The sequence below is a fragment of the Prosopis cineraria genome, unplaced genomic scaffold, assembly GCF_029017545.1.
Source record: "Prosopis cineraria cultivar Desert tree isolate PC_DT_omini unplaced genomic scaffold, ASM2901754v1 PC15, whole genome shotgun sequence".
NCBI classification, from domain to species: Eukaryota; Viridiplantae; Streptophyta; class Magnoliopsida; order Fabales; family Fabaceae; genus Prosopis; species Prosopis cineraria.
The window spans coordinates 5,941,664-5,968,028 of record NW_026555346.1 but is presented as its reverse complement, the minus strand read 5'-3'; the positions used below and the strand labels follow the sequence as shown (position 1 = coordinate 5,968,028).

At 34.5% G+C, this 26,365-nt stretch overlaps 2 protein-coding genes and 1 pseudogene across 4 annotated transcripts; 1 reads left to right on the top strand and 2 right to left on the bottom strand.

Annotated features, from left to right (window-relative positions):
• Positions 1 to 1,918: 1,918 nt before the first annotated feature.
• On the bottom strand, positions 1,919 to 7,535 carry LOC129294199 (syntaxin-32-like; annotated as a pseudogene).
• Positions 7,536 to 15,317: 7,782 nt separating this feature from the next.
• On the top strand, positions 15,318 to 22,869 carry LOC129294799 (uncharacterized). Of its 3 annotated transcripts, XM_054933292.1 has the most exons (6): positions 15,319 to 15,594; positions 15,756 to 18,237; positions 18,456 to 20,102; positions 21,073 to 21,328; positions 21,421 to 22,084; positions 22,184 to 22,869. In XM_054933292.1, the coding sequence occupies exons 2-5, from the start codon at positions 15,820 to 15,822 to the stop codon at positions 22,011 to 22,013; spliced, it is 4,914 nt and encodes a 1,637-aa protein (XP_054789267.1). In that variant the 5' UTR covers positions 15,319 to 15,594; positions 15,756 to 15,819; the 3' UTR covers positions 22,014 to 22,084; positions 22,184 to 22,869. The 3 variants fall into 3 exon arrangements, with proteins under 3 accessions (XP_054789268.1, XP_054789267.1, XP_054789266.1); XM_054933293.1 differs by having other exon boundaries at positions 15,318 to 18,237; positions 21,421 to 22,080; XM_054933291.1 differs by having other exon boundaries at positions 15,319 to 18,237.
• Positions 22,870 to 24,789: 1,920 nt separating this feature from the next.
• LOC129294801 (molybdate transporter 1-like) lies at positions 24,790 to 26,365 on the bottom strand. The gene has a single exon (XM_054933294.1). It carries the CDS (start codon positions 26,335 to 26,337, stop codon positions 24,919 to 24,921), a length of 1,419 nt encoding a protein of 472 aa, XP_054789269.1. The 5' UTR covers positions 26,338 to 26,365; the 3' UTR covers positions 24,790 to 24,918.

Genomic DNA, 26,365 nt, shown 5'->3' with positions numbered 1-26,365 from the left:
TTTTTTAAAATTTTAAACATGTTTATTTAGATTTTTAAGTTAAAAAATTTAAAAAAAATATAAAGATGAGACTCTAAGGGCCAGAGCTGGAGCGACCAAAATAAAATTTTAAAATATAATCAGATTTAATAAAATTAATTTATTTAGACTTAACTTTTTAAAAGTTAGGCTGATCTTAATTAACAGTTTTATTCATTTGGTTGCTTTTTCTGAAGATTGGGGGGAAAACCACGGAGGTGACATTTGGTCAATGTCAGCCCATTTTGAGACGGACCTATTCATCCCTTCCTGCTGGACTTGCAGCCTGCTGGCACTTGTTTTTGCCCCGAAAAACATTGTTGGCACTTTTTATTTCCAAACTGCGTTTGCGAGTTGATTTTCAGATATTTTTAAATTCAGAAAAAAGAAAAACTGTTTTCATTTAAAAGACTTTCATTTCTAATAAAAATAAAGAAAGCGACGGAATAAATTAGCAAATGGCAAGGCTGTAGTAATAGTAGCAGTGCGATGAGTGATAAATCACATCAGGAAGAAAACGAAGCGTTGATATATCACAGATTATTTCTTAAATTCTTAAATTAGACATTAGTTTATTAATATGTAAATTTTTTTTTTAATTCCGTCGTATGTATATTAAAGATTTTGTGCCAACATATTCTATCGCCAATTCTAATGAAAATTTTATTGGCAAAACATGAAACTATGCTACCAACACTGTCACTGAATTAAAAATTCAATTAACAAATCGAGTTAAAATTAAATAATTTCTAAAAATAGAATCATTAATGAATCAAACAAGAACTAGATAATTTCAAGGAGTGAAAATAAAATTTAAGATAACATTAAAATTTTAAATTAAAATCAACCAGTGATTTACACTGCAGCAACCAACTGATGAAGTGCAAGCATCCCTTGGATTGTGGAGTTAGATCCATCACAACTTAAACAACAACCCCTTGAGACGGGATTAAGTGCTTAGCGAGTTGATGAGCATCGTACCTCTACTAAAATTTAAATTATCAATATTTAATTTGAACGCTTCACATTTAAATTTGTTAACTTTTTTTAAATACTCTTTTAAAATTTTATCTCCTTTTTTAATATTATATTTAATAAAATAAAAGTTATAAAAATAAAAAAATGTAACGTTAAATCTAGATAATTTAGGATAAATTTAAACAGTCAATTTTAAAAAATTATAAAAAAATTTAATGTCAAATCAAGATTGTTTATTTTAAATTTGGACTATCCAAATGGATAACATACAAGTTTATTTAAAACTTTTATAAATTTTACAAAATTTTTATTTTAATAAATGAATAAAATTAAAAGTGTGATGCTCATTTTAAATCGAACCCTTTCAGTAAAACAAATTATAAATTTAAAAAGTTAGTAGCTAGCTAATAACACAACATTAATGTTCTATTTGATTGCTAGAAAAAAAAATGAATGGATTGAAAAAATAAATAAATGATTAAAATATGAAAGAGGATAAGTGAATCATTTTCACAAGAGAGAAGGGTAATTTAGGTCAAGAGATTATAAGTCATAATTCATGATTTTTTTTAAAGATATAATGATTCACGTATTTGTGATATGTAATATTAAATTTTATTGTGTTTATCATGAAAGAGAAGTGTGATTTAATTCTTTTTTTTTTTAATTTTTATAATCCATTTCATTCTCATCCTTTCTAAGCATCAAAAAAGACCTAAAATTCACCATATGCCAAACAACCATCAAGCCTAACCATTCAAAATCATGTAATGCTACCATCACTAGTGTCCCAAATAGGTGTATAAAATCAAGTTCTCATGGATCATAACCCTATTACATTAATCATAAAATACTTACACAAGTATCATGAGAAGACTATCACTTTCATCTACGTGTTCACTAGATTGTCTTTTAACTGTGATTATGCCACAAAAAATAGGAAAACCATAGGGAAAAATGAATAGTTCAAAAAATATCTTGACCATCAACCACCTATTAGAAGAAATGTTGTTCAGATACTTTAATAAAGCCCTTTATGCCCCCTCTACATTTTCCAATGTATCATCCATGTTCTTGTCAATCTTATAAGTAGAAAACTTTCCTCAATTTGAATGTGCCTTAAATTCAATAGCCAATGCCATATAGAAGGCGAGGAAACAATTATCAAGCACTAATAAATTGAAGCTAGTTCACCTGGTCAACAATCAAAGCATATTATGTGATTTTCAGGTGTTAAACTATGACAATTTTTAATAATTACAAGATCTCCCACCCCTAAATTTTACTTGTCTATTCATCAAATTGGCTTTACTTAGAACACATTGTCGTGATGATAAGATAGTTACTACACATTGCTTTCTTTCACAATCAGGAGAATGCACTTAGTATAAATCGAGCATTAGATAGGAGAAATAAGCATCCAAAAACAACTTTTACTACCTCTAGTACTTTTGGAAAATATGAACTACAAGTCAGTCCTCACTAAAGACTCACTGAGGACCTTAGGCATAGTGGTAACTATTTAACAACACCCCACTTATATTTAAAGTCCAAGATATTAAAAACCAAGCTCATATAGTATCAATTGTGAGTTACTACCAGGAAATGAAATGATAAAAACACAAGAGAAATAAAAATTCATAAATAAAGAAAGAAGGGGAGATGAACTAGAAAATAAACACCTAGATTTTCTTTATTAGTAAAAAGAAAAACCTGACAGCAATCCCTCCTTGTTGGGAAACAAGTGTTGCCAATTGATTGAAGATACTGCTTAGTTCATGAATAGTAGACTCGACATTCCGAAGAGCTTCAGCTCTATTTTGCATGTAGCTATCTTGCAATGGAACTAACTGCTATTGGTGTTGTTGTTGCAACAGCAAAGGCTAATGGTCCCTATCCTCCTACTTCCTATGACTTTAAAAATCTAATAACCAAAAAACCAAATTTTATGGACAATAAAGCTAGAATTACAAATGCAATTCAGCCCAGCCGAGAACAACCTTTCCATAATTATGTAGATTCACAAAAAAACTTTGGTGTGGTTAGGAGTTTTGGGTGGAATGGAATAAGTCATTTATAGAATTGAGTGGCATTTGAGGCTTAATTCCACTATTTAGGAGTTTTATAGGGGAAAAGAATGATCGCATTTGACCATCATTTAGAAGTTGTTATAAAATGGATATGGAATAGATTGTACTTTTCTAAACATTACCCTTATAAGACAATTTAGATGAAAAAGTGAAAAATAAATTCTTAGTGTGGATTTCTCATTATATCTAATAATTTGATAAGAATATTTCTTTAAAAAATAATACTAATCCACATTATATAATTTACGAAATAAGTTTTTATATGCATACAAGATCTTTTAAAAAAAAAATCTAAGGGCATTTGGTAATTATTTACAATTTTTCATAGGATAAAAATATTTATTACAGTTTTTTAAGTTTTTCCTAAACAGCCAAACCAACCTTTTTCAATTATTGATTCATGTCACAAGCTCATTGGCCAAATTTATTGCTTTTAGAATATATGCAACAACCATGGCAAGGCTCACATCATGCTTTATAGTTTATACAAAACACTAGAAGACCAAGCGATAGCATAAGCCACCAATGCATAAGTATCAAGGACAATCTTATTGATCATTAAATCCAAGCAAAAGAGTCCTTGATGTCGGCCTCTAGTTGGTGTCGTTGGTCTATTAGATTAAACTCTTGTTCATATAAATAATGAAATCTAGTTCTTGGTAAAGAAATCGATGGTGGTAGTGGATTGGCTAGTTTAGGAGCCAAATTTGACGGCATGATGGGCTATTCATCGAACGGGGAAGGGGGTACTCAATGGATAAGGGTAGTTTTGAATTGAAATATTTATTCTTGGCCATTTCATCCTTAACCCCATTTCATTAAAAATAAAAAAAAAAGATTTAAGCAATCCATTGCTAGCAATCATTTCCTAAAAAATTGTTCTGAATAATGGCTTGAGTACTTTTCCTGTGCCACTTCATTTCATTCCATCCAAAATAAAACTCCTAACCGTATACCTATTTATCAAGGGGTCTAGATTGAAATTTTCCTTAGCAGTTATACTTATTCATAAGATAGGAATATTGATGATGTGGACGCAATATTTTACCTTAACTAAAACCAACATAATGTAAAACAAAACCATAACTTACTCAGGAACCAATTGTATTGAAGATGATGGCCTACTAGCCCATTGAGGGGTAAGGGCATTAGAAGCACTAGCAGCCATTCTCAAAGCTAATAGACATTGGTGGACAAATAGGTTGGCATAATCCTTTGAAGTAGTGGAAGAAAACAATTGTCTTCTATTCTCATGTACTTTCAAGTTCTTCAACAAAATATAAATAATATCGCACATCAGACATGCGAAGATAATGTAATGTGTGTAAGATCAAAGAGAAAAATAACTCAGCTAGTTGAATGTGCCAAAAAAAAGAGTAACATTGTAATATGAAATGATGATTTTACTAAGAAAACATAAAAATTGCATCCATATTGTACCTCAATTCGCATAGTTAGGACTTCTTTAAATTCTTTCATGGTGCCCATCGGTCGATTTTTAAGGTCGTCTACAATTGTGGTTGAATGACTAGTTGTGTCACTAGAGATATTTCCACTCTTATTTCTAGAGTTATTCAATAACTGAAGAATCACAATGGCTAAGTTCAATGTAGTAATATCTTGCTTTATAATTGTAGTAAGCTCTTGGATTTTTGTTGTTGAGTCATAAAAAATTAAAGTCCTTTTTGCTACTGTGAATCAAAATGAGCATAGCATAATTTATTATCATATGCACATTTGATTATAATTGCTACACAACATTTAGCACCAGCATTGTAACACACCAATTTTTTTTTTAAATAATTTAACTCAACCATAGTTGGGTTACAGCCACCCAACACATTTTTATATCAATAATTTCAATATAAAATATTTTATAATTGGCTTCAACTCACACATTATAACATTTCAGATAAATTTTTACCTCCCACATACCATTAGGCTAAATCACATTTGTCCATCCTTATACTCCCAACAAGTAAACTAAATCACATTTGTCCATCCTTATACTTCCAATAAATAAAATAAGCAATTTAGTCAATTTTCAACACAAGCCAGTTATTTGACCTTATAATCATGCCATTTTAACTAATCCAAAGTAAACTAAATATTAAAATTACAGTCATCCAAATTGTACCAAAAATAGAAATAGTTTGAAAGGCATGATTACATTTATATATTCATATAATTGACAATAAACAAAAAGCTCTAATATTGGCAATATAACACATTATAAATCATAAATTAAATACCCAAAAGAGACAGTGGATCTATACCACTAAGCCTTTGGGACTCCTCCACGTGTCACTCGTGGCTCTTCTCCTGAAAATTGTTAACCACATATGAGACTCAAAAGTCTCAGTAACCAAAGCTAATTTATGATGGTGTATACAAACAGTTAAGTGTGTGCTTACTAAGTGAGAATTAAAAATAATATAATTCCAACAAATATAAGAAATAATACAATAAACACAAACAACCATCCTTATATCCCTCCATTAACCTCGAGCTGTAGCCCTCACTCGGTGCTAAATTACCCGACCAAAGGTAGATTAGTCCGAGCCCTTACAAGCCGCCTATTGAGCTCCAATAGGGGCGTACCACGTGGCACATAAATACAACAACAATAGCAAGTCTCCCAACACCTCCCAATAATGAAACAAATTCATAATAATATTATACAATTATACAATATTACAAAATTCATAATTTTTTCAATAATCACCCAATTAACATGAAATACCACTAATCACAAATTAAAAGCATGGTTACCTTGTGGCTTTTTTAATAAATTATTCCTTAAAATTTCTCTCTCACCACAATCTTTACCAGTAATACAATATACAAATAACATATTATTTATAAATATTAGTTTCAATTTTTGAAACTAATAAAATAATTCTAATAATAGAATTAAAAATATAACATAATTCCTAATCTCAATCTTAATACAAATCTATAGTTAATACTATTAAGTAAAATTTTTAACTCCTCTTTTAATTATCAATAAACATTGATAATCTAAAAATCAACTTCTAAACTAATTTCTATTATCAAAATTTTCTTTTTATTTCATAAATTCGTACCTAAAATACCTAAAAATTAAAAATTGAGTCTCTAGCTTGGAATCATAATCCTATAACTATAATAATTCATTTCTCATCCCAAATAATCATCTAAACCTCAATAAATCAACACATATTTTCAGATCTAGTTTAGAATTTGATCCATAAGCCACAGATTCAAAGATCATCAATAAATTTATACTCTAGAACATTTATTATACTACTGACAACCTCAAAAATCATATTTATTCAATATAAATTCATCCCTCTTCCAGATCTTAAATTTTCTACCACTATAAACTCAGAAACCAAAGAAGAAGGATGACTAAGAAAAAATTTTAGAACACTTACTTAGTCTTGAAAAGTTTAAAATCACAACCTAAGTATCCTATTAAAAACTCTTACCTTAAAATCCAGCACTGGTGAACTTGGCTCACAGATGCTCTCTCTGCCTCAGCTCACGCATGAAAGAAGGAGTGAAGAAATGAAGGAATAGGTTAGTTTTTATAAAAATTCAGTAGGTCCCACATCTTTTTTATTATTATTATTTCTTCTTTTCTCTCTCTCCTTTTTTTTATTATTTTATATTACTATTGATGCGGTGGCCGAAAGCGTTCATGTTTTCTTCCTTCTTTCCTTTCTCTTTCTCATACCTTTTCTCTTTCTTTCTTTTTATAATAATAATAATAATAATTTAATAATATTTTATTTATTTATTTTTTTAATTAATTATTTTTTTATTTTTTATTTTTTAAATTTAGAATTATATCCTAAATTAGATTTAATAATCATTTTCTACTAATTTGCTTACCTCTAAATATTTTTTAAAATTTCTATTAACCCAAATTAACTATTAAAATTTAAATTGAGATGTTACAAGCATTCACCACCGATTAGAGAAAAACTCACTTTACCATTCTTTTCCTTACTTTTTTATCCACTAGTGGCGATGTTAGCAAAAAGCTCATAATCAACCAAAACACAAAATCTTGACATACTTTTTTTGGGGTGGGAGATTCAACATTTAATAAGTGATTTATCGATTATGAGGCATCAGTCTATTATGCTCGTGTGTGATATTGGAATGAGGGTAAATGGAAAGGTCTAATTAGATTACAGAAAACATACTATGCGAATTTAATTTATACTTACACTTGGCTAGCTCAGCAAGCTTCTGAGATGTCTAATGTATTCCATATCCAATCTTGGAAGCCCTCCAATTGAACTCTAACTAAATTGCAACATTAGATCACAGTTCATTCGATCTCGAACTGCTGCTTGGCCTGTTTGGCCTTGGTCCTGAAGTTAATGAATTCTTTAGCCTCTTTGCAATACTTTGAAATTCTTATGTTTGATCCCAAGATAATGATTGCACTGATTTCATAGGCATGTTCGGTACCCACCAATCAACTTCAGAGACTAAGTTTCAAATGTTAATAGAAAAAAAAAAAAGCAAATCCATGACCCCAGTACTGAAATCTAAGTTTCGCTCTGACAGGGACTGAAGAATAAATGCATGAGTAAGACCTTAAACCTGATCTAAAACTAAAGCTAATGCGGCAACGTTTCAAATCAAATTGAAACCTTGTTGTGCATGGCAAAGGGTGAGATTCATACCCTTCTAATAGGGTGTGCTGATTACATAATAGTTTAGAAAAGATTTGAGAGGCAATGTGATGATTTTGTTGAATGGCTTTGCACTTGTAGGGTCTTATACTGGAGTAGACCAATTTCCAACACTTCAACTCTAAATGGGGAAACAATTTAAGCATTTGTTTTTGTTTTTTAAGAAAAGAAATACTCATGATGTTTTTTTGACTTTTTGAAAACTAAAACTATGTGATTTAGTGGGATCGAAGTTAGTCGATATAATTTATGCTCGCCTGGTACCAAAAATTGTTTTGATAGAAGTGGGAGTAAAAATAAAAGTGAAAATGAGAACATATTTGAGAGGTAGATAAAGGTATGAGAAAAATTTTATTTAATATAACAAATTATATTTTGAAAGGCCAATGATACCTATAGAATTAAAAAAAACAAATGACTAGTGACTATCATAATTCTCAAAGCCACTGTTCACTACATCTAGGACCACCATGCATAACCTTCATGTGACCATCGTTGTCACAAAAAATGTCCATAAATCAAGCATTTTTCAACACCGCCCTACTATCAATCTCTAAGCATTCAACCATCCTCTTCAATTCACTTACCCCCTCTCCATCATAAATAGCTTATCTTTCAACGTCAAATTCACCATTCTAGTTGTTGTCATCAAAATCAGCAACCTCTTCATTGCCTTCAGGTGACCCCAAATGAAGTCAGATCAGATCTTTCATTGAGCTTTACCCACTGACACCCCCTCTTCCTTCACCATATCCATCAAAATCCTCCCCTCACTGATGAAATACTAGCATCGAGAGAATTGCCAGCGTGACGAGACACGACAAGACCAATGACATAATGCTGCCACATTTCTTAGTGTGAATTGGGAACAAAGTGGTGTTCCTCATGGGAAAAAGAGTGAATCAAGAAATGAATTTCTTAGGAGCAAAACCTTTGACCTTTCAATTGATTTTGAAACTACAAATCTTATTGGCTTGCATTATTAGAGATGGAAGTGTTTGATTGGTTTCGCATCACCACAACCTCATAAGCGACTAACATGATTACTAATGCAACTATTAGGGAGAATGATGGAATTTGGGCAGTGCACTGGTGATTGTTAATATAACAGGGAGCTTGATCTATTAATTGTTATAGGAGGTGAGGTTCAATCATCATCAACTTAGTCACAGCAGCCATTCTTATTACCAATTTGGTCCTCCACTATATCACTATCAATGAACATTATCAACGAAGAATCCTAGTTGAACATAGATAGAGAGAGGCTTGATAACGAAGATGAAAAAGTGAGAAAAAAAGTGATGGTAAAAATGAGTTATTTGAACATAAGGGTAGAACTCACTTCCATTTTATTATTATTATTATTTAGAAATGGGTTTCATGAATAAATGGGATCCTATCTACGGATCTACCATACAAACATTCTAATTTTCGTTATCCCACCTGTACTTCTCTTGGCCTAATTCAAATCTGCAAACAAGCTATTGACGAAATAATAAAGTGGCTGTCATGCGTCATCCTTATAAAGCAACATGCACTCTTTTTTTTTTTGCTTCTTGTTTTTATGCCTTGCATTCATATTATTGAGAGTTTAATTTGTGGTTTTTGGGGGACATCAATCTAAACAATTTTTTTTGGGGCCATATCAGTTTATACAATTCAATAATTTTAAGTCTTGAAATACTAGTTGCTTGCATTTTTGGCTTGGCGTACGTTAAAGGAATCAATCATCAATTTATGACATGGAGCAAACCTAACTTCTTGATTAGAAAGTGAACCTTGAAATCCTTTAGCACAGTTTTCCTCAAGGCAAGTGCTTGAATTTAAACAAAAATAAAAAGAAAAGAAAATGACCAAAAAATAGAAGACTCGTGGCTGAAAATGAACATGATACAGTTAACATTGTAATGGAACTTGCAAAAGAAGTAAGGTGAAAAATGAAAGAAAGATACTAGAACAAGAACGCTGTTTATTTGTCAGGGTTTCTACAGAGTTTTTAGAAGATATATAGACATACTTATTATCTGTTAGCATCTCTTGTCTTATATATGCAAAAAAAATGTTGGTTTTTTCCCCATGCGACTATGCCCATGTGCTTGTGACTTTCACATTCGAAGCTACTCACCAGAGTTTTTTTTTTGAACCTCCTCCACCTCCTCTTGCTTGTGGTTAGTTGCATACTCGCATGGGTATGGTGTTTGTTGGCATCAGCCTTTGTGGATTCGATTTTGGATACATGCATCTCCATTATAGGTTATACAAAATAAAGATTTCGTATATATTTTTTGGCAAGATTTTTATATTTAATATATCTTTAGCCAATTAAATTAATTTTAGCATGTTAGTGATATTAATAACAAGTCTGTTGTAAATTAAATAATATATGGATGATATAGATGTTTTATTTTAATTAAAAATAAATACTTTAAATATATAATATTAAGGAAAAATATAATTTTATATTCTTGCATTTTGCCCGCATTTTGTCATTGATCCCTACACTTTTTTTAGTGTTTTAGATCTCTATATTTTTTTATTGTTTTATGTCCCTATAAGGTTTCTACACTTTATTCATAGAGGGATATAAAATAATAAAAAATAAAAGTATAAGGATCTAAAATATAACAAAAATTATAGGAACTAATAGCAAAACCCGAGTAAAATATATGAATCCAAAATTATGATTTTTCTAAAATTAAATATACATAGTTTCCCCTATCTTTTTGTTGAACATGACAACTTGTAAAGAAAAATGATAACTTGTAATAGCAAGTTATAAATGTTAGTTGCCTAATTATAAATGTCTTTAACCAAGTTATAAATATGCATGATTCGAGACTTAGGGGTAAAAACTTTTTGATGATAATTTCTCTTTTATAGGACTTAAATGTATTTTTTTTATCTTTAATTTGAATGTGTTATCTTTTCTTTAACCGCCAATTTGAACGTGTCATTGATAAGTTAGAGATGTTACAGCATGGATATGGTTCATTTCTCATGTCTTGCATAAAACACAAAAAACACGTGCCACTAAAATTAATATCACATTAAACACGGTTTTAGCAGACAGGGCTCACTTTTTTTTAAAAAAATATGTTTTACAATGGATGAAAATTAAGAAATAAGCGGTGTGAACACCATATTTTATCCGGCCATTTTTTTTAAAAATCAAAATAAACAACAAAATATAAAAATAAATTTTAGTCTTTTTTTAGGATTATATTTTCAAAAAAATATAATAATCTTGCTTAAATTTTTAAAATCTCTCCCAAATTATATCAATCATTCAAAATATTGAAAGTTAATTTTTAAGTGTTAAATTTCTCTCATTAAATCTTTTTTTCATTTAAAACAAAATACATACACACACATGTGTGTGTGTGTGTTTTAATTTAATTTTTAAAAAATTAAAAGCAAAAAAGGCTTATCACAAGCCTTATGCAGTTCACGTACACTCACTTTCAACATAAAAAAAAAGGACAACCGCACAGACACGGCCATAACTAAAAAGGAAATGCATAAGAACACCAAAGGGAGACTCAGGAAAGATCAGACGTGAAAAATGCTCAATCATGCAGAGAAAAGTGGAGAAACACACGTGCACATAGATACTTTCAGCCATGCAGCAGAAAAAAAGAAAACAGCAGAAATAGAGACACGAAATGCAGAAACAGCAACCACACGCGAGCAGAAAAACACAGCAAAAGAAGCAGCAAGCAACCATGATGCACACACATAGACTTTCAGCAGGCAGAGAGAAAACACTAGTGAAAGAAAAGCTGAACACATCAGACGCAGAAAAGACTGAACAAGAGAAAGGAAACACACACAAGAGTAAATCAGTAAGAGCAGAGGGAACCTAGACACTCACGCAAGAGGAAGATCCCGAGCTTCAGTAATAAAAAGCAGAAACATAGCATGCATAAAGGGGAAGGAGCGGTTTTGCTGGAGAAAAAGTGAGAGGAGAGGGGACGAATGGAAAAACAAAAGAAAAAACAAAGCACAGGAGGAGGGAAGGAAAATGCAGAAAAATAGAAACAAGAGAGCACGAGAATGAGAGCAGAAAATTGAGGAAGGAGAGAGCAATAAAGCATAGAAGAAGCCTGGACAAAGAGGAGGAGAGTTTCAGCGAAAAAAGCACGAGAACCAGACAAAAAAAATTGAGAGAAAAACTGGAACTGGAGAGAGAAAACAAGACAGAAAAAAAGAACAGAAAATAGAGCATAAAAGATGGAGAAAAGAGAGTGCCTGAGAGAAAAGGAGAAGAGAAAAATGGATAAAAGAGAAAAAAGAGACAAAAAATAGAGTAGAAAGACCGAGAATAAGAGAGCACGAGGAGAAAAAAAGCAAAGGACGCCGGTCATGGGACCTTCGGCCAGATGAGAAAACTCAGAGAAGAGAGAGACCGAGGAGAACAAGAGAGCAGAGCCTGGAGTGAGCAAGGACGAGTAGAAAAAGAAGAATAAAGCTGGATGAGAAAATAAAAATGAAACAAACAGAGTAAAAGAGATCTGGAAGGGGAGAAGCAAAAACTGAGAGCGTGACAACTTAGGAGACTATGGTGTGGATATGATGAGCATAGTCAACCCTCATACTCATAGCAAAGAGCATTGATTCTCACCCTGATCTTCGAAGGTTGTGGTCTGAATTAACGGTGAGATTTCTATCTTAGATCTCTTTAGTTATAAAACTTGTTAGTTGTTAATTTACTCTGCATATTTTTGAGTATATTTTGCTTCAAATATTAGCAATCAGTATGTTATGAGTTAATTCTTCTAAATGCCAAAACTACTGGTTGTTTTTACTTTCTTATTTATTTGCATGCTTATTATGTCACTATTGGAAAAGAGTTCCAATTTTTTTGATGAATTTTGCATTTTGTAATTGAGATCCAATAAAAATAAGAGAATATATACTTGTTTGTTATTTATTTACCGTGTGAAATTTTAAGAATTTTCGCAGACATTTAAAATGATCTCATACTATGTAAATCAATAAGATTTCACTGGTATGAAGATCCGACTTGTATACTAAAGATGGGTTCTAATGGCTCACCATTAAAATTAAGTCTCTTTATACTAAATATTTAAGTCTCATGTGAGATTTCAAGAATCTTTGTAGAGACTTAAATTAATCACATTATTGTGTAGGATAATAAATCCTCACAGATATCGTGGTTCACAATTTATATGGTAAATAAATAAATGAATTTTGTAAATAAAATAAAGAAACATTTTTATAATTTTAATTAACTAAATTAATGAATTTAAATTATAATTATATTTACCCATTATATCTTTTGGTCATGTGAGATTTTTGAAACTCCGTAGACCTTTAAGATAATCATACTACCGTGTGAGTCAATAAGGCTCATCAGGTATAACGATTAAGATTTTTATGTTTAAAAATATGCATTGTATAATTACGCATTAAAATATATTTAAAGTGAATATTATTTAATCCTTTTATCATGTGAGATCTTGTATCTCTGTAGATATTCAGGATAGCCTCTATCGTGTAAATCAATAAGGTTTCACAGATATGAGAGTAAAACTTATATGTTAATACGGGTTCAAAGGGCCTATCATTAAATTTAACTCTTTTTTTATAACCCAGATTAATAATTTATTTAAGTCTCTTATGAGATTTCAAGAATCTTTATAGAGATTTAAATTAATTACATCATCGTGGGGATAATAAGTCCTCGCAGATGTAGTGATTATCAATTTCTATGATAAACAAATGATTTTTACAAATAATCATATAATACACAATTTAAGAAACTTAATTAACTAAATTAATGTATTTAAATTGTAACCATATTTACCAATTATATCTTTTAGTCATGTGAGATTTTTGAATCTCCGTAGGCTTTTAAGATCATCGTATTATCGTATGAGTCAATAAGACTCTGCAGATATAACAATTTAGTTTTTAAAACATATATATACATATATATTATATAATTAATTAAATCAATTAATTAAATTTAATTCCTTTATCGTGTGAGATTTTGAAATCTCCACAAATATTAGGGATAATCATATTACCGTACAAGCTAATAAGGCTTTGCAGGTATGATGATTAAGTTTCTTTGAAACATATATACACACACTTAAAATTATTATTAACACTTAACAATATACATAATAATATAAATAAATAAATTAAATGGCAAAACTCTTTTATCGTATGAGATTTCAGAATCTCCGCAGATATTTATTGCTATTGCATTGCCGGATGAACCAATAAGGTTTTGCAGGCACTACAATTAAATCCTCAATCATAAAATAAAAAATAATAATAATAATTTTAAACCCTTTTCTTTTCTTTAATTTGAAATTCAAAAATTGAGAAAATAATTAAAATTAAATTACTTCTTGCAATTTAAAACACACATATCAAAATTTCAGAAATTGTTTTATTTGCAAAATGGTGAATTATTTCTAATTAATTTCTCTTAAAAAAATATTTTCATTAACAAACTTTTAAGCTCGAACTACGTGGACTTCGATCCCCATCACAGGGTACGTAGGCCTCAGAGTCAGATTCTGAGTCAAGTCCGTCATCCCTCGTAAATAAATAAACATCTCTCACTTAATTCTTATCATTTTTGAAACACATGAATCTAAAAGGGATAATTAAAATAATTATAAAACCATATTAATAGAACATAACAAACTTCAGGTAATCGTTTTGACGAACGGGTGTTGTGGGATGCCTAACACCTCTCCTACACTCAATCGACTCCCGAACCCATTCTCTAATTTCGCAGACCACCCTTATCCTCCATTAATCGGTTTCCTGAGATTTACCTCAAAATCTCGGTGGTGACTTCTCATTCGATCCGGTTCTCGCCGCGAAGGCCGGGACCTCCGCTCGCTCGCCGTCCGTGTCGCATTTTTCCGGGTGCGACAAGCGGTACTGTTTATCATTTGTAAATATCGTACTCTAAATTTTATGGTTTATAATAATACATCACTATATCCATTAATTAAATCAATTAACTACTCACTCCATTAAAAAATATAAGACACTTTTAACCGAATCTCATATTTCAATAAAGTAATTACTTACTTTCAAACTAACTCTATTTTTTTTATATGTATCTATATTAAACACCCTATAATAAATATAAAATTATTCATTAATAAGAATATTTAAAAAAATATTAATTACACTTCAAAAATTAAAAATAATTTATATCTTTTAATATCTGATTTTTAAAAAAATATCTCACATTTGAACGGAGGGGGTGTTTATTTATTAAAATTGCCTAATCTTTTCGCCCAAGCCAGTTGCAGGCTTACAGCTTCCAGACAACTTGAATTACCCCCTCATCTAAAAGCGTCGAATCCTAGCCGTTAACATCTATTCCGCAGCTCGGAGGAGAAAGTTTACATCTGGGCCGTTCCTTGTGTACCTCGACGGAAAAGACGTGACCCATGCCAACATTTTCAATCCAACGGACCGCACCCTCCCACGCATAGAATCTAAAAAATTCTTCATAGTTTCGACTTTCGAACTATTTTCCATTTCAATCCGTTCATGCTTTGTTATTTTCGATCTGAACACCGACTCCCGAAGCCCTAGTTGTTTGTCCGTCTCTCGCGGTAAAAAAAAAAAATATATATTTTTTTTTTAAAAAAAAACAGAGGAATCGGAATTATCGGAAATTTAATTTCACACTCAATGGGCTCTTTTAGGGTTTCAATTCCCAGTTGTGAGATTCAAGCCCTAACCCATGATTCATTACAGTGATCTTCATGATTCGTTGGAAGAAACGATTACTTCGTATTCGTGGCGTGTCGGTTGAGGTATGTAATGCATTATAATTTTGCGATTTACATTTCTCGTGCTGTTCAATGAAATCTGCCCAGTGCATTGGACATTGTCTATGGCCTTAGTTTGTGTTGGTTGGAGGAATATTTGTGATTTTTCATCAAGTTGGCGTTACAGATCTGTAAAACGTTTACAGGAATGTATAATGGAATGTGAAATTCGGAAAATTTCGTCCTGGGCGTCTATACTGATAGTTGTTAATGGAAGATAGAACAGAGAATTCCCATGGCATTGCAATTCCCAAAAAATCGAGATCACTGGATCTTAAAAGTTTATATAATCTAAAAGTGCCAAAAAAGACTCCTAAGAAAAACTTGAAGAGGCAAGGTAGTAGTCATGAGGACGGTGATCGGAAAACGAACCAGAAAAAGAAGATTAGAAAAGAAATGTCTCTGAATAGCTTAGAAAATGCTGATGGTAACACTAAAAAGGTTGTTGATGGGGAATGTTGCGTTGGGCCAAGTTCTGATGTGAAGGATTCTTGTGAATTGCAATCGGGTCTGAATCAGAGACTAAGCAGCAGTAATGGGTTTTATAGAGTTTCACTTGATTTTGGTGATAATGTTGTTCATATCCCCAAACGAAAGAGGGGTCTTGTGAGGCGGAAGAAATTTGGAACTGGTCGAGGACAAAATCTGTCTGGGCAGACTAGCAGTAAAAGTGGCCATGGTGATCAAATGCCTGAACTGATCAAGGATGATTTGGCCCATGGTGTTGAGTCTTCAATGTTTAAACAGGATATTGATGAATTTAAAGAAAACATGAGTAGTGATTCAAATTCAGTTCAGCGTTTCAAGGGAAATGAAGACTCTTCCTGTTATGCTGTTGTAAATGGTCGTGACTCTGGAAAGATGTCAAGGAAAATGGACAGGAAGCGAAAGATTTTAGCTCCAGATAGTGTTCCCATGGAGGCTGGAACTGTGACCAGAAGTAGTAGACTATCTGGTAATTTGAAGGACGATGATGATGAGAATCTCGAGGAGAATGCAGCAAGGATGCTATCATCAAGGTTTGATCCTAGATGTACTGGGTTTTCTGCTAGTGGCAATTCTTCTATGTTGCCATCAGAAAATGGTATATCCATCTTATTATCTTCTGGTCGAAATGTTGTAAGATGCAGGTCAAAGTCTCTGCCAGGTTCAGACTCAACGTCAGTTGACGCTGCAGGCAGGGTCTTGAGGCCAAGGAAACAACACAAAGAAAAGGGTAGTGCCCGGAAGAGGCGTCATTTTTATGAGATTTTCTTGGATGATCTGGATGCATATTGGGTTTTGAACCAGAGAATAAAGGTGTTTTGGCCGTTAGACCAGAGTTGGTACTATGGCATTGTCAATGACTATGACAAATCAAAGAAACTTCACCATATTAAATATGATGATCGAGATGAAGAATGGATTAATCTCCAAACTGAGAGGTTCAAACTCTTGTTACTTCCCAGTGAAGTTCCAGGAAATGCAGGCCATAAAAGATCTGCAATGAAAAGTAGTTCTGTTCAGCGAAAAGGAAGCAAGTCCCAAAAAGAAAGACAAAGAAAATTGATTACAGAGGATGATAATTGCGGTGAAAGCTTCATGGACTCAGAGCCTATAATTTCTTGGCTGGCTCGATCTTCTAATCGGGTTAAATCTTCTTTTACTGGTGTCAAAAAACAGAGAATTTCTGTTACACCTTTGAAATCAGCCTCTTCATTATTGTATGAAGAGCCTGCTAGAGTGGAGGGAGTACCTAAGAGTTCCTTGTGGGGAGGTAAGAGCAATGCATCCAGTGATTCTGTATTGTTGGATAAATTAGGTGATAATTTTACAGAGAAGCCCTCATCAGAAAATGCTACTTGTTCTAAAGATGGTAAAATGCCTATTGTTTACTTTAGAAGGCGGTTTCGCAGGTTAACTCCAATGTCACCTCATGTGTCTGAAGGAGAACCTGTTATCATACCTTCCCCTGGTTCTGTTTTCTTTGATTCTTTGGTTGGCAGGCTAAGTGATGTAAAAGAACCTGACAATAAAATGTTTGACACCAATGGGCCTTTATGCTTCACTTACAATGCGGGTGGTGTATCAGAAATAGGATTTTTGGACTTGGAGTCAACAGCATTTAAACTTGACACAAACCTTCCAATAAGATCGGTGCTGAATTATGAATTGGAGAGCTTGTGGTTGCTTCATGCTGTATCGCTTCTTCAGTATGGTGTAGTTATGATGAAGTGGCCAAGAGTTCATTTGGAAATGCTTTTTGTTGATAATGTGGTCGGTTTGCGGTTTCTATTGTTTGAAGGCTGCTTGAAGATGGCTGCAGCCTTTGTCTTTATGATCCTTAGGGTATTTCTTGAATCTGCTGAGCAAGGGAAGTATGTTGACATGCAACTACCTGTTACATCTATTAGATTCAGGTTTTCAGGTGTGGACAATGTCAAGAGGCAGGTTGTGTTTGCATTCTACAACTTCTCTAGATTACAGAGTTCAGAGTGGATGTATTTGGATTCTAAACTTCAGAGGTATTGCCTGCTCAGTAAACGCCTCCATATCTCTGAATGCACATATGATAACATCCAGGCACTTCAAAATGGGTTAAGCAAGTTGCCTATTACTACCATCAAGGGCAAGCCCTCCTCATTCAAGGTACTTCCTTAATATTTCTGATTTCTAATTACATATCTCTCTTTTCTCTAAATATTTGATATTGAATTTATCAATTTATTCTTTGCCCTCAATGTTTAACATGAATTGTTACAGTTAAACATATTATCCTGTCAAAACTTCTAAGGTTTAAAATTCATGTCAAGTTGATTTATGTTGGGATTATATTAAGTGGAATTGTGTAACATTTACTTGAACAGGTCGTGCCCAAGAGGACAAGGATGGGGATTATGGGAATTTCCACAGACTTCACTCCCGTTGATGCTGGCCGGTCTTCTGTTTATGGCAAGAGGAAGCATCCACTATTTGCTCTTTCTTTTGCTGCTGCACCTACTTTTTTTCTTAGTTTGCATCTCAAGTTGCTGATGGAGCGGTCGGTAAATCATTTAAGCTTCTGTGATCATTCATCAGTAGATGATCAGGAAAATGGCTACTCTAGCATCGATGATGTCTCTCACTGCAATGCAGAAATTAGTTTAAAGAAAGATATGATGACTTTGTCAAATGGTGTTGCTTGTGCCTCTCGTAATTGCCAGAACATTGGTCTTAGTGCTGGCAGCATTTCTGGTACCCCTGATTCTGAGATGCTTAGTTCTACTCAGTTACAGGAGTGGCAATCCCATAATTCTGGGTTAGAACTAATTTCTTTACCTTTGAGCTCGTCAATTGACAAAGATAAGGCTGATGAGGTTCCCCATTCTTTTCTGGGACACCTTAATGTTCAAATTCCTTCACTTGATCAAATCAGGAAACCTGTGAATGGTGATTTGCACAGTGCTCATGATTCTCCTGATTTGTGTTGGAATGTAAATGAATGTGCCACTCCAAGCCCCAAATCAACTGCTGCCAGAAGTTCTTGGCATCGAAACAGAAATTGTTCCTCATCATCTGGCTTGCCATCACAGGGGTGGTCTGGTGGAAATGCTGACTCTTTACACAATGGTTTCAGTAATGGACCCAAGAAGCCACGAACACAAGTGTCATACTCACTGCCTTTTGCTGGGTATGATTTCAGTTCAAAGCACAGAAACACTAATCCGAAGGGGTTTCCTCACAAGAGAATTAGAAAGGCTAATGAAAAGAAGTCATCAGATGTAGCTAGAGGACCTGAAAAGGATTTGGACTCTTTATCTTGTGATGCAAATGTTTTGATTACGGTTGGTGATAGAGGGTGGAGAGAATCTGGAGCCCAAGTTGTACTTGAGCTGTTTGATCATAATGAGTGGAAACTTTCTGTAAAATTTTCAGGGATTACTAGGTATTCGTATAAAGCACATCAGTTTCTGCAGCCAGGATCAACAAATCGTTACACTCATGCTATGATGTGGAAAGGAGGGAAGAATTGGACCTTGGAATTTACTGATAGGAGCCAGTGGGCCCTTTTCAAGGAGATGCATGAAGAATGCTACAATCGGAATCTCCGTGCTGCTTCAGTTAAAAATATACCTATTCCTGGTGTTCGTTTGATCGAGGAAAATGACAATGGGCCTGAAGTTGCATTCGTTCGTGGCTCAAACTATTTTCAACAAGTTGAAACAGATGTTGATATGGCTTTAAATCCTTCTCGGGTCTTGTATGACATGGACAGTGAGGATGAGCAGTGGATTTCAAACATTCAGAATTCTGAAAAGGGCAACAGTAGCTTGGAGGGAATTTCAGATATGTTTGAGAAGATAATGGACATGTTTGAGAAGGCTGCATACTCTCGACAACGTGACCAGTTTACACCCAATGAAATAGAGGAAATCATGGGCGATGTTGGGCCCTTGTTTTTAGTCAAAACCATCTATGAGCATTGGCAGCAGAGAAGGCAGCACAAGGGAATGACTTTAGTACGGCATTTTCAGGTACTTTCCAAATTATCAATCTTATCCATGCGTTTATTTATTACTTTTCAGGACTTTGTCTTTTTTTGGTACCGTTTAGTGACTGAATATAAAATAATAGATTACCCCAAGAGAGGTAAATAAGGAGAATTGTTTCATGTGGGGAGTGCGAAAGGAGGTTGAAACTTATGAATTAACTTGTACACTTTATAAAGTGATGGAAGGTGCAAAAAAAGTGAAGTTAAGAAGTTTAGGCTCGGTAGTGGCTCTCAATTTAGTAAGAGCATCCCCTAAAGCTATCTGCTGATGTAGAGGAAATCAAGAAAACAACTGTCTCACCAAAGATACAGGTGGATGGAAAACTCCTGATTAAAAATTCTGGTATGGTATTCCATTTGTAAACACCAAAATCTCCAGAAGATCAGACTTTTAAAGAATTTGACAGCTACTCCTTTTGCCCTAGCCTAGAATTAATTAATAGAAAAAAAGTCAAGGAAATAAGATGCTTGTGATTGTGTGAAATTATATTGTAAATGCTCGTGTACCTGGCATTATGTGGTTGTGGGTGGTAACATCCTCAAATCTGGTTGTTTTTGTGGGTTGTCGATCATTTGAAAGATATTTTTTATTCCATTGATTAAATGCTTGCATGAGCTGCTGCAATATGATTGCGTTACAGAGGATTGATGTTTGGGGTATGCTTCTACACGTCACCTTTTTTGAATGCTCAGAGGGGTTGTGCTCCTTGTTTATACTAGTAAAAATTATTTATATATTTGAATTCCTTTGGTTGGTTAAGTTTTTTATTTTATTCATTAGTTAAAACATTGAAGTGTGATGGCCTTGTTTAATTATCTATTTTATCACCCAAATTACATCCCGACTTCTATCAACTCCCACAGACCTATATTGTTATATTTCTTGTTTGCATGATCGTTATCTGATTATTACTTTGCTGAGATATAATCTCTACATTTTATGCTTTGCTCAGCCTCCTCTGTGGGAAAGATATCAACAAGAAGTAAGAGAGTGGGAAGTAGCCATAAACAAGAATAGTATTCCCACTTCTTATGGATGCCTAGATAAGGTTGCAGCTTTGGAGAAGCCACCGATGTTTGCTTTCTGTTTAAAACCAAGGGGTTTGGAAGTACCAAATAAAGGATCAAAACATCGATCACAAAAAAAATTTTCAGTTTCTGGGCATACAAACAGCATACTAGGTGAACAGGATGGTTTACACAATTTTGGTGAGTTTTTTTTTCCCCATGCTGATTCCAATACTATAATATCATTAACATATAACAAACCTTTTCCTTATACCTGAATGTTGTTCTCTCAGGAAGAAGAATGAATGGCTTTGTGTTTAGTGATGAAAAGCTCGCATACCTAGGCCACAATTTTGACTCTTTGGATGATTCCCCGATTTCACTTACCTCACCAAGGGTTTTCTCATCACGGGATGCTGACAGCATGGGATATTTTTCATTGAGCAATGATGGGTATGATAGAAATAGAGTACCCAAACTTAACAGGAGCAAGTCAAAAAAATCTGGGTCATTTATATATCATGATGATTCACAGATGATGGCCTGTCACAGTCAGAGTCACAGTCACAGTCACAGAATGTCCGGAAATAGAAGTGGGGTTGGTAATCGGAATTTTAGTTATGACTGGTCAGGCCACAGGCAGTACAAATTAGATAGCTCTTACAGGCATGGGATCGAACAATTGGATGCTTCAGACCATGATGAATATAAGTTGCGTGACGCTTCAGGTGCTGCTCAACATGCACTTAACGTGGCTAAGTTAAAGAGACAGAGGGCTCAAAGATTGCTCTACAGAGCAGATCTAGCAATTCACAAGGCTGTGACTGCTCTTATGACTGCTGAAGCAATGAAAGCTTCTGAGGACTCAAATGGTGAAGGTAGATGACTCAACAAACATCTGACACTGTGGCAACGTCATAGATTCCTTTAATTTACAACAGAGCTGCATAGAGGCGAGTAAGTAGATTCCACTTTTTATCTTCTATCTTCTTTTTTGGCTAGACTTGGGACTGGTTTTTACTTTGTCAATGGTGGTGCGCTTTTGTTAATGTCCAGACGTAGTGAACTTCAGTCATGAGGTCTGAGGGCAATGAGACTGAGATTTTGTTGCTTCAAAGCGTACTCAGCAAGCTCTGACCGCCAGATCTTTCTCCAGGTCAAGATCTGCAGTTCAGGACTGTTTCACCACCGCTAATGGGTCTATGGAATTTTGGCTGTCAATATTTGTACAGATTTTTTCTTTTTTTGGCTTTTGCCCGTCTTCCTGCTTTTTCTCATTAACCTCAGGTTCAAACGTGCGATACGAGAAGAGAAACGGGCCCAATAAGAAAACACTTTGAATGGAAATACGGCCCTTTTTTCAGAGATTAGGTAATATTAGTCCGGCACATGATTTGCAAGGATCTCTGCTGTTTTCTGTGATACATGACCCAGTGAATGTGGTTGCTCACTTGACGATCGCATCGTTCGACATGGACCGAGAGAAGGGAAGCCTTGAGAATGTGTTGGTCCTGCAGTGAATTGGTTATGTCATATAGCATATAGTAAATATCCGATCATCTTGTATTATAAGTAAACATGATATAGCCTTTCTGGTCTATATTTAATCTTTGCCTTAGAATTTGGTTCTGAAATTGCTTTTTTACGGCAGAGTGGTCATGTACATCTTCAGCTCTTAACTCCCTCGCTAACATCTTGATTTTGAACGTGGGAAGGGTATGTGAAATTTGTGTGCATTATGATGTTGGGGACCATCAATATTTTCTCCTGTGCTCCTACAGAAACCTACGGGTCCACTGAAGAGCTGATTTTCTCGACAGCTACGTGATTAACTGCGTCTGTACACTAATATCAGTTTTGTGTTTCTGTCTTCAGGAAATATAACGCCGATTTAGATATGGAAATATCATCTTGGGGAAGAGTATTCGCAAATAATTTCACTGCGAAGACGTTATCCTTGCCTCTCGTCATGTAATAAACTATTCCTTGCATAATAAATCATGGCAAAAAAAAAAAAAATCGATTAACATAGAAGAATCTTTTTAGTAGCAGCACTATTTCAGATTGAACCTTCACTATTCCAGCGACTATATGCCTGCGAGGAGCATGCAATGAAGTGGGGGCCGATTTGTGAATTGCAATTATGAGTCAAGCTCCAAATTGGGACATGACAAATAGGTTTGCAGCTCCAGAGTGGAGCCTCAAGGCAGTGTATCCCTCGAAAAAGGTAAAGGCAAATGGGTAATGTTATTGTCGGTGATTTATTATATTTTATGCTCGCCATATCTGTTTGTGTCTTGTTAGCAAGTGCTTCAAGGTTTTTATCCTTTTTCTTTCTAGCATCCTGTCCCTTGGCGTCAATGAAAGTGAGGAGAATAATAACACCTATAGTGCTTAGGCCCGAACTAATTCTGGTTCCGAGTAAAAGAGCTATTCTTACTCCAATACGCGGGCCTTATAAAATATATCGATGATGTACCCATACTTTTGTCTGTGGCATCATTTTTCCCCTTTTTGTCTGATTCAATTAATATTTTTTATCTTGGTTAAACTATATCTTATATATCTATATATGTATGTAAGTATGTATGTATTTACATATGTTTGAACTTTGAAGCACTCGGCTTGTCGCTTTCATCTTAAAAAATTACAATTTTCAAATGCATGACGTCGAAATGTCTACCAAAAAAATAATGTAGAAAATAAAACTTCAAAATATTTGGTGATGGAAATGATGTTGGTAAAATTATTTTGGTTGTATTTTATTGAGACTTTCTCAAGAAATAGAGGAAAAAAATGTAAATGCCTCTCGATTAAGAGCAGAAGTTTCTGTCACTTGCATCAACCTCAGTATATGATAGATAATTTTACTCGCATTCAACAAAGATTCATCAAAACTCAATATAATGAATGTAGATATTATGATACAGGTGTGATATTGGCTTGAAGGAACAAGTGGTTGATGAATCATTGATTTGGCAAATAATTCGATGGCTTTCAACCTTTATTCTTATTCTTCACTGCGATAGCGGGGATTACATTACAAGGCCAGAGAATTGGGTGAAAGCTGAAGAATGTTGATAAAGTGAATTTGAGAGGAGGGGGAAAAACTCTGCTAAAAATGCTTAAATTCTTGGTTTTTGGGGGATTCCAAGAATTGCAATGGCGTCATGCCACATGATTTGGCCATTACTATCAGTTTTGCATCTGATCTTAAAATTCAAGGGATATATATATATATATATTCCATTCCAGGTTGATTGATGACTTCTCTTTAGCTGATGGTGGAGAAACAAGCTCGTCTTTTTGGCTTAGTGGTTGTGCGCTGACTTGAAAGAAAAAATCTTTCCCCCTTTTACTCTTGGCCAACAAGAATCCACACTCACTCCCACCACATCATGCACACAAATGGATACTGATGCAATTGATTAACACAACCAAAACCATTTAATGACCTCTTTGCCAAAAAACACGGGAGATTTTCCACCCATTTCCCATCTGATTGTTTATTTCCCCATTTTATTTATAAGTTAATTTTAACATGTTTATTAAAACCGAAGAAAATATTAAAATTTATTAACTCTGTCTAAAATTTTAATAGATTTCTAACTTTTTTTTCTTTTTTGGGTTACTTAGAGACTTAAATCATTGAATTCCAGACGTCAGGCGACAAACTATCCCAATCTCTCACATACCACATCTTTGGTATACAGCTCAAACCGGCTAGTATTTAATCATATATACCAAAACACCAGATATATAAATACAAGTTTTTGTGTCTGAGTAGGTAATCAAGGGGTTCCATGCATCCAAATGGTTAAAAGTGGGTCACCCTTTGTCCAATTCCTTAGCTTGAGAAGAAGAAAAACAGTAACTCCACATAAGAACCCGAGTGCTGCACTTGAACCCACCAGTGAAACTGCTGTGCAAATGAGCATCACAAAGGAATCCTCTTTGGTGTTCATATCCCTTGCTGCCATAGCTAGCTCTATCCCAGCAAACAGAAGCAACACCCCCAAGATACCCACAGGAAATCGGTTCAATATATGAGTTATTGAGCTTCCCAGAACCAAACCTAGCACTAATTTGGCTGCTCCCAGAAGAGCCACACACCCTCCACTCCTACCACCAAACTTGTATTGACCTGCTAACCCACCTGCCCCATGACAGCTTGGCATAGCCCCAAACCACCCCCCTACTAAGTTCATCAATCCCACTGTCACAGACACTGATGTCACTGAAACTTCCTTTTCTGGGAATAGATCTGATGATAGCTTGCACACTGCTATCACTGAGTTCAGAATTGATAATGGGAGTTGAGGGATAGTGCCCTTTATGAAGCCTTGTTTCCATGAGTGTTCAGAAATTTTCACCACTTGAAAAGAGGATGGTCCGAAGTTGATGTCATGCACAATTTTGGGATTTCTGATGAAGGCCAGAATGACGCCCAGTACAAACACTATGAAAGCTGAAGGAAGAGAGAAGACTATGTTTCTGACTCTGCTTCTTCTCTTTATTCTTGCTGCTGCTTCTTCTTCCACCTTGTGTTGTTGGTCATTCAAAGTGGTGCTTTCCCTGCCATGATGGTGTTCACCAGCTCCGTTCACTATGACAATAAAGCAAACGCATACAAGAGCCAAAACCAGACCGTCCAAACCAAGCCATCCTCGGTTCCCTGACGACTTTGACTTTGGCAAGTCTTGAATCTTTCTGACGTATTTAACAGCAGTCAAAGCAAAGGACAGGCCTTGCGCAAGCTGAATCCCCCTGACAACGCATAAAGGAATGAACTTGTACACCAGCCGCATCAACCCGGTTATGCCAAGCAGCAGCAAGACCCCGCCGGTCAAGATTCCGGAGGCCATGATCTCCGGCACGGCGAAACTGGGGTTGGAGAGGGACTCGGCGGCGATGGACTTCATGGGCTGGACAGGCATGGGAACGCCATAAATAGCACCGGTGATGAAGTTGTAGAAGCCTGTGAAAATCAATGTAGTGCCGAGGTTGAGATCTCTGGCTAGAGTGAGAGCCAGTACTATGGGTATGTACGTGCCAAGGTCTCCCATGGCTCCATTCAGTTCAGCCAATTTAGAACGGAAAGCCAAGTTGGCTCTCAGTTTGCGGGTCAGGTTGGCGGAGAAGCCACAAGGTTGCGGGTCTTGGAGTGCTTCAAGGTCTGAAAATGGAGGGTTCTGCGATGCCATTGCCATGAATGATGATATTGGCTTGGACAAGTGT

What these genes read in the sequence shown, in the direction of transcription:
- LOC129294799 (XM_054933293.1), top strand. Translation starts at nt 15,820, where the DNA reads ATGGAAGATAGAACAGAGAATTCCCATGGCATTGCAATTCCCAAAAAA. An exon ending in GCAAGCCCTCCTCATTCAAG is followed by an intron (nt 18,238 to 18,455) that starts GTACTTCCTTAA and finishes TTACTTGAACAG; the next exon opens with GTCGTGCCCAAGAGGACAAG. An exon ending in CTTTAGTACGGCATTTTCAG is followed by an intron (nt 20,103 to 21,072) that starts GTACTTTCCAAA and finishes TGCTTTGCTCAG; the next exon opens with CCTCCTCTGTGGGAAAGATA.
- LOC129294801 (XM_054933294.1), bottom strand. Translation starts at nt 26,337, where the DNA reads ATGGCAATGGCATCGCAGAACCCTCCATTTTCAGACCTTGAAGCACTC.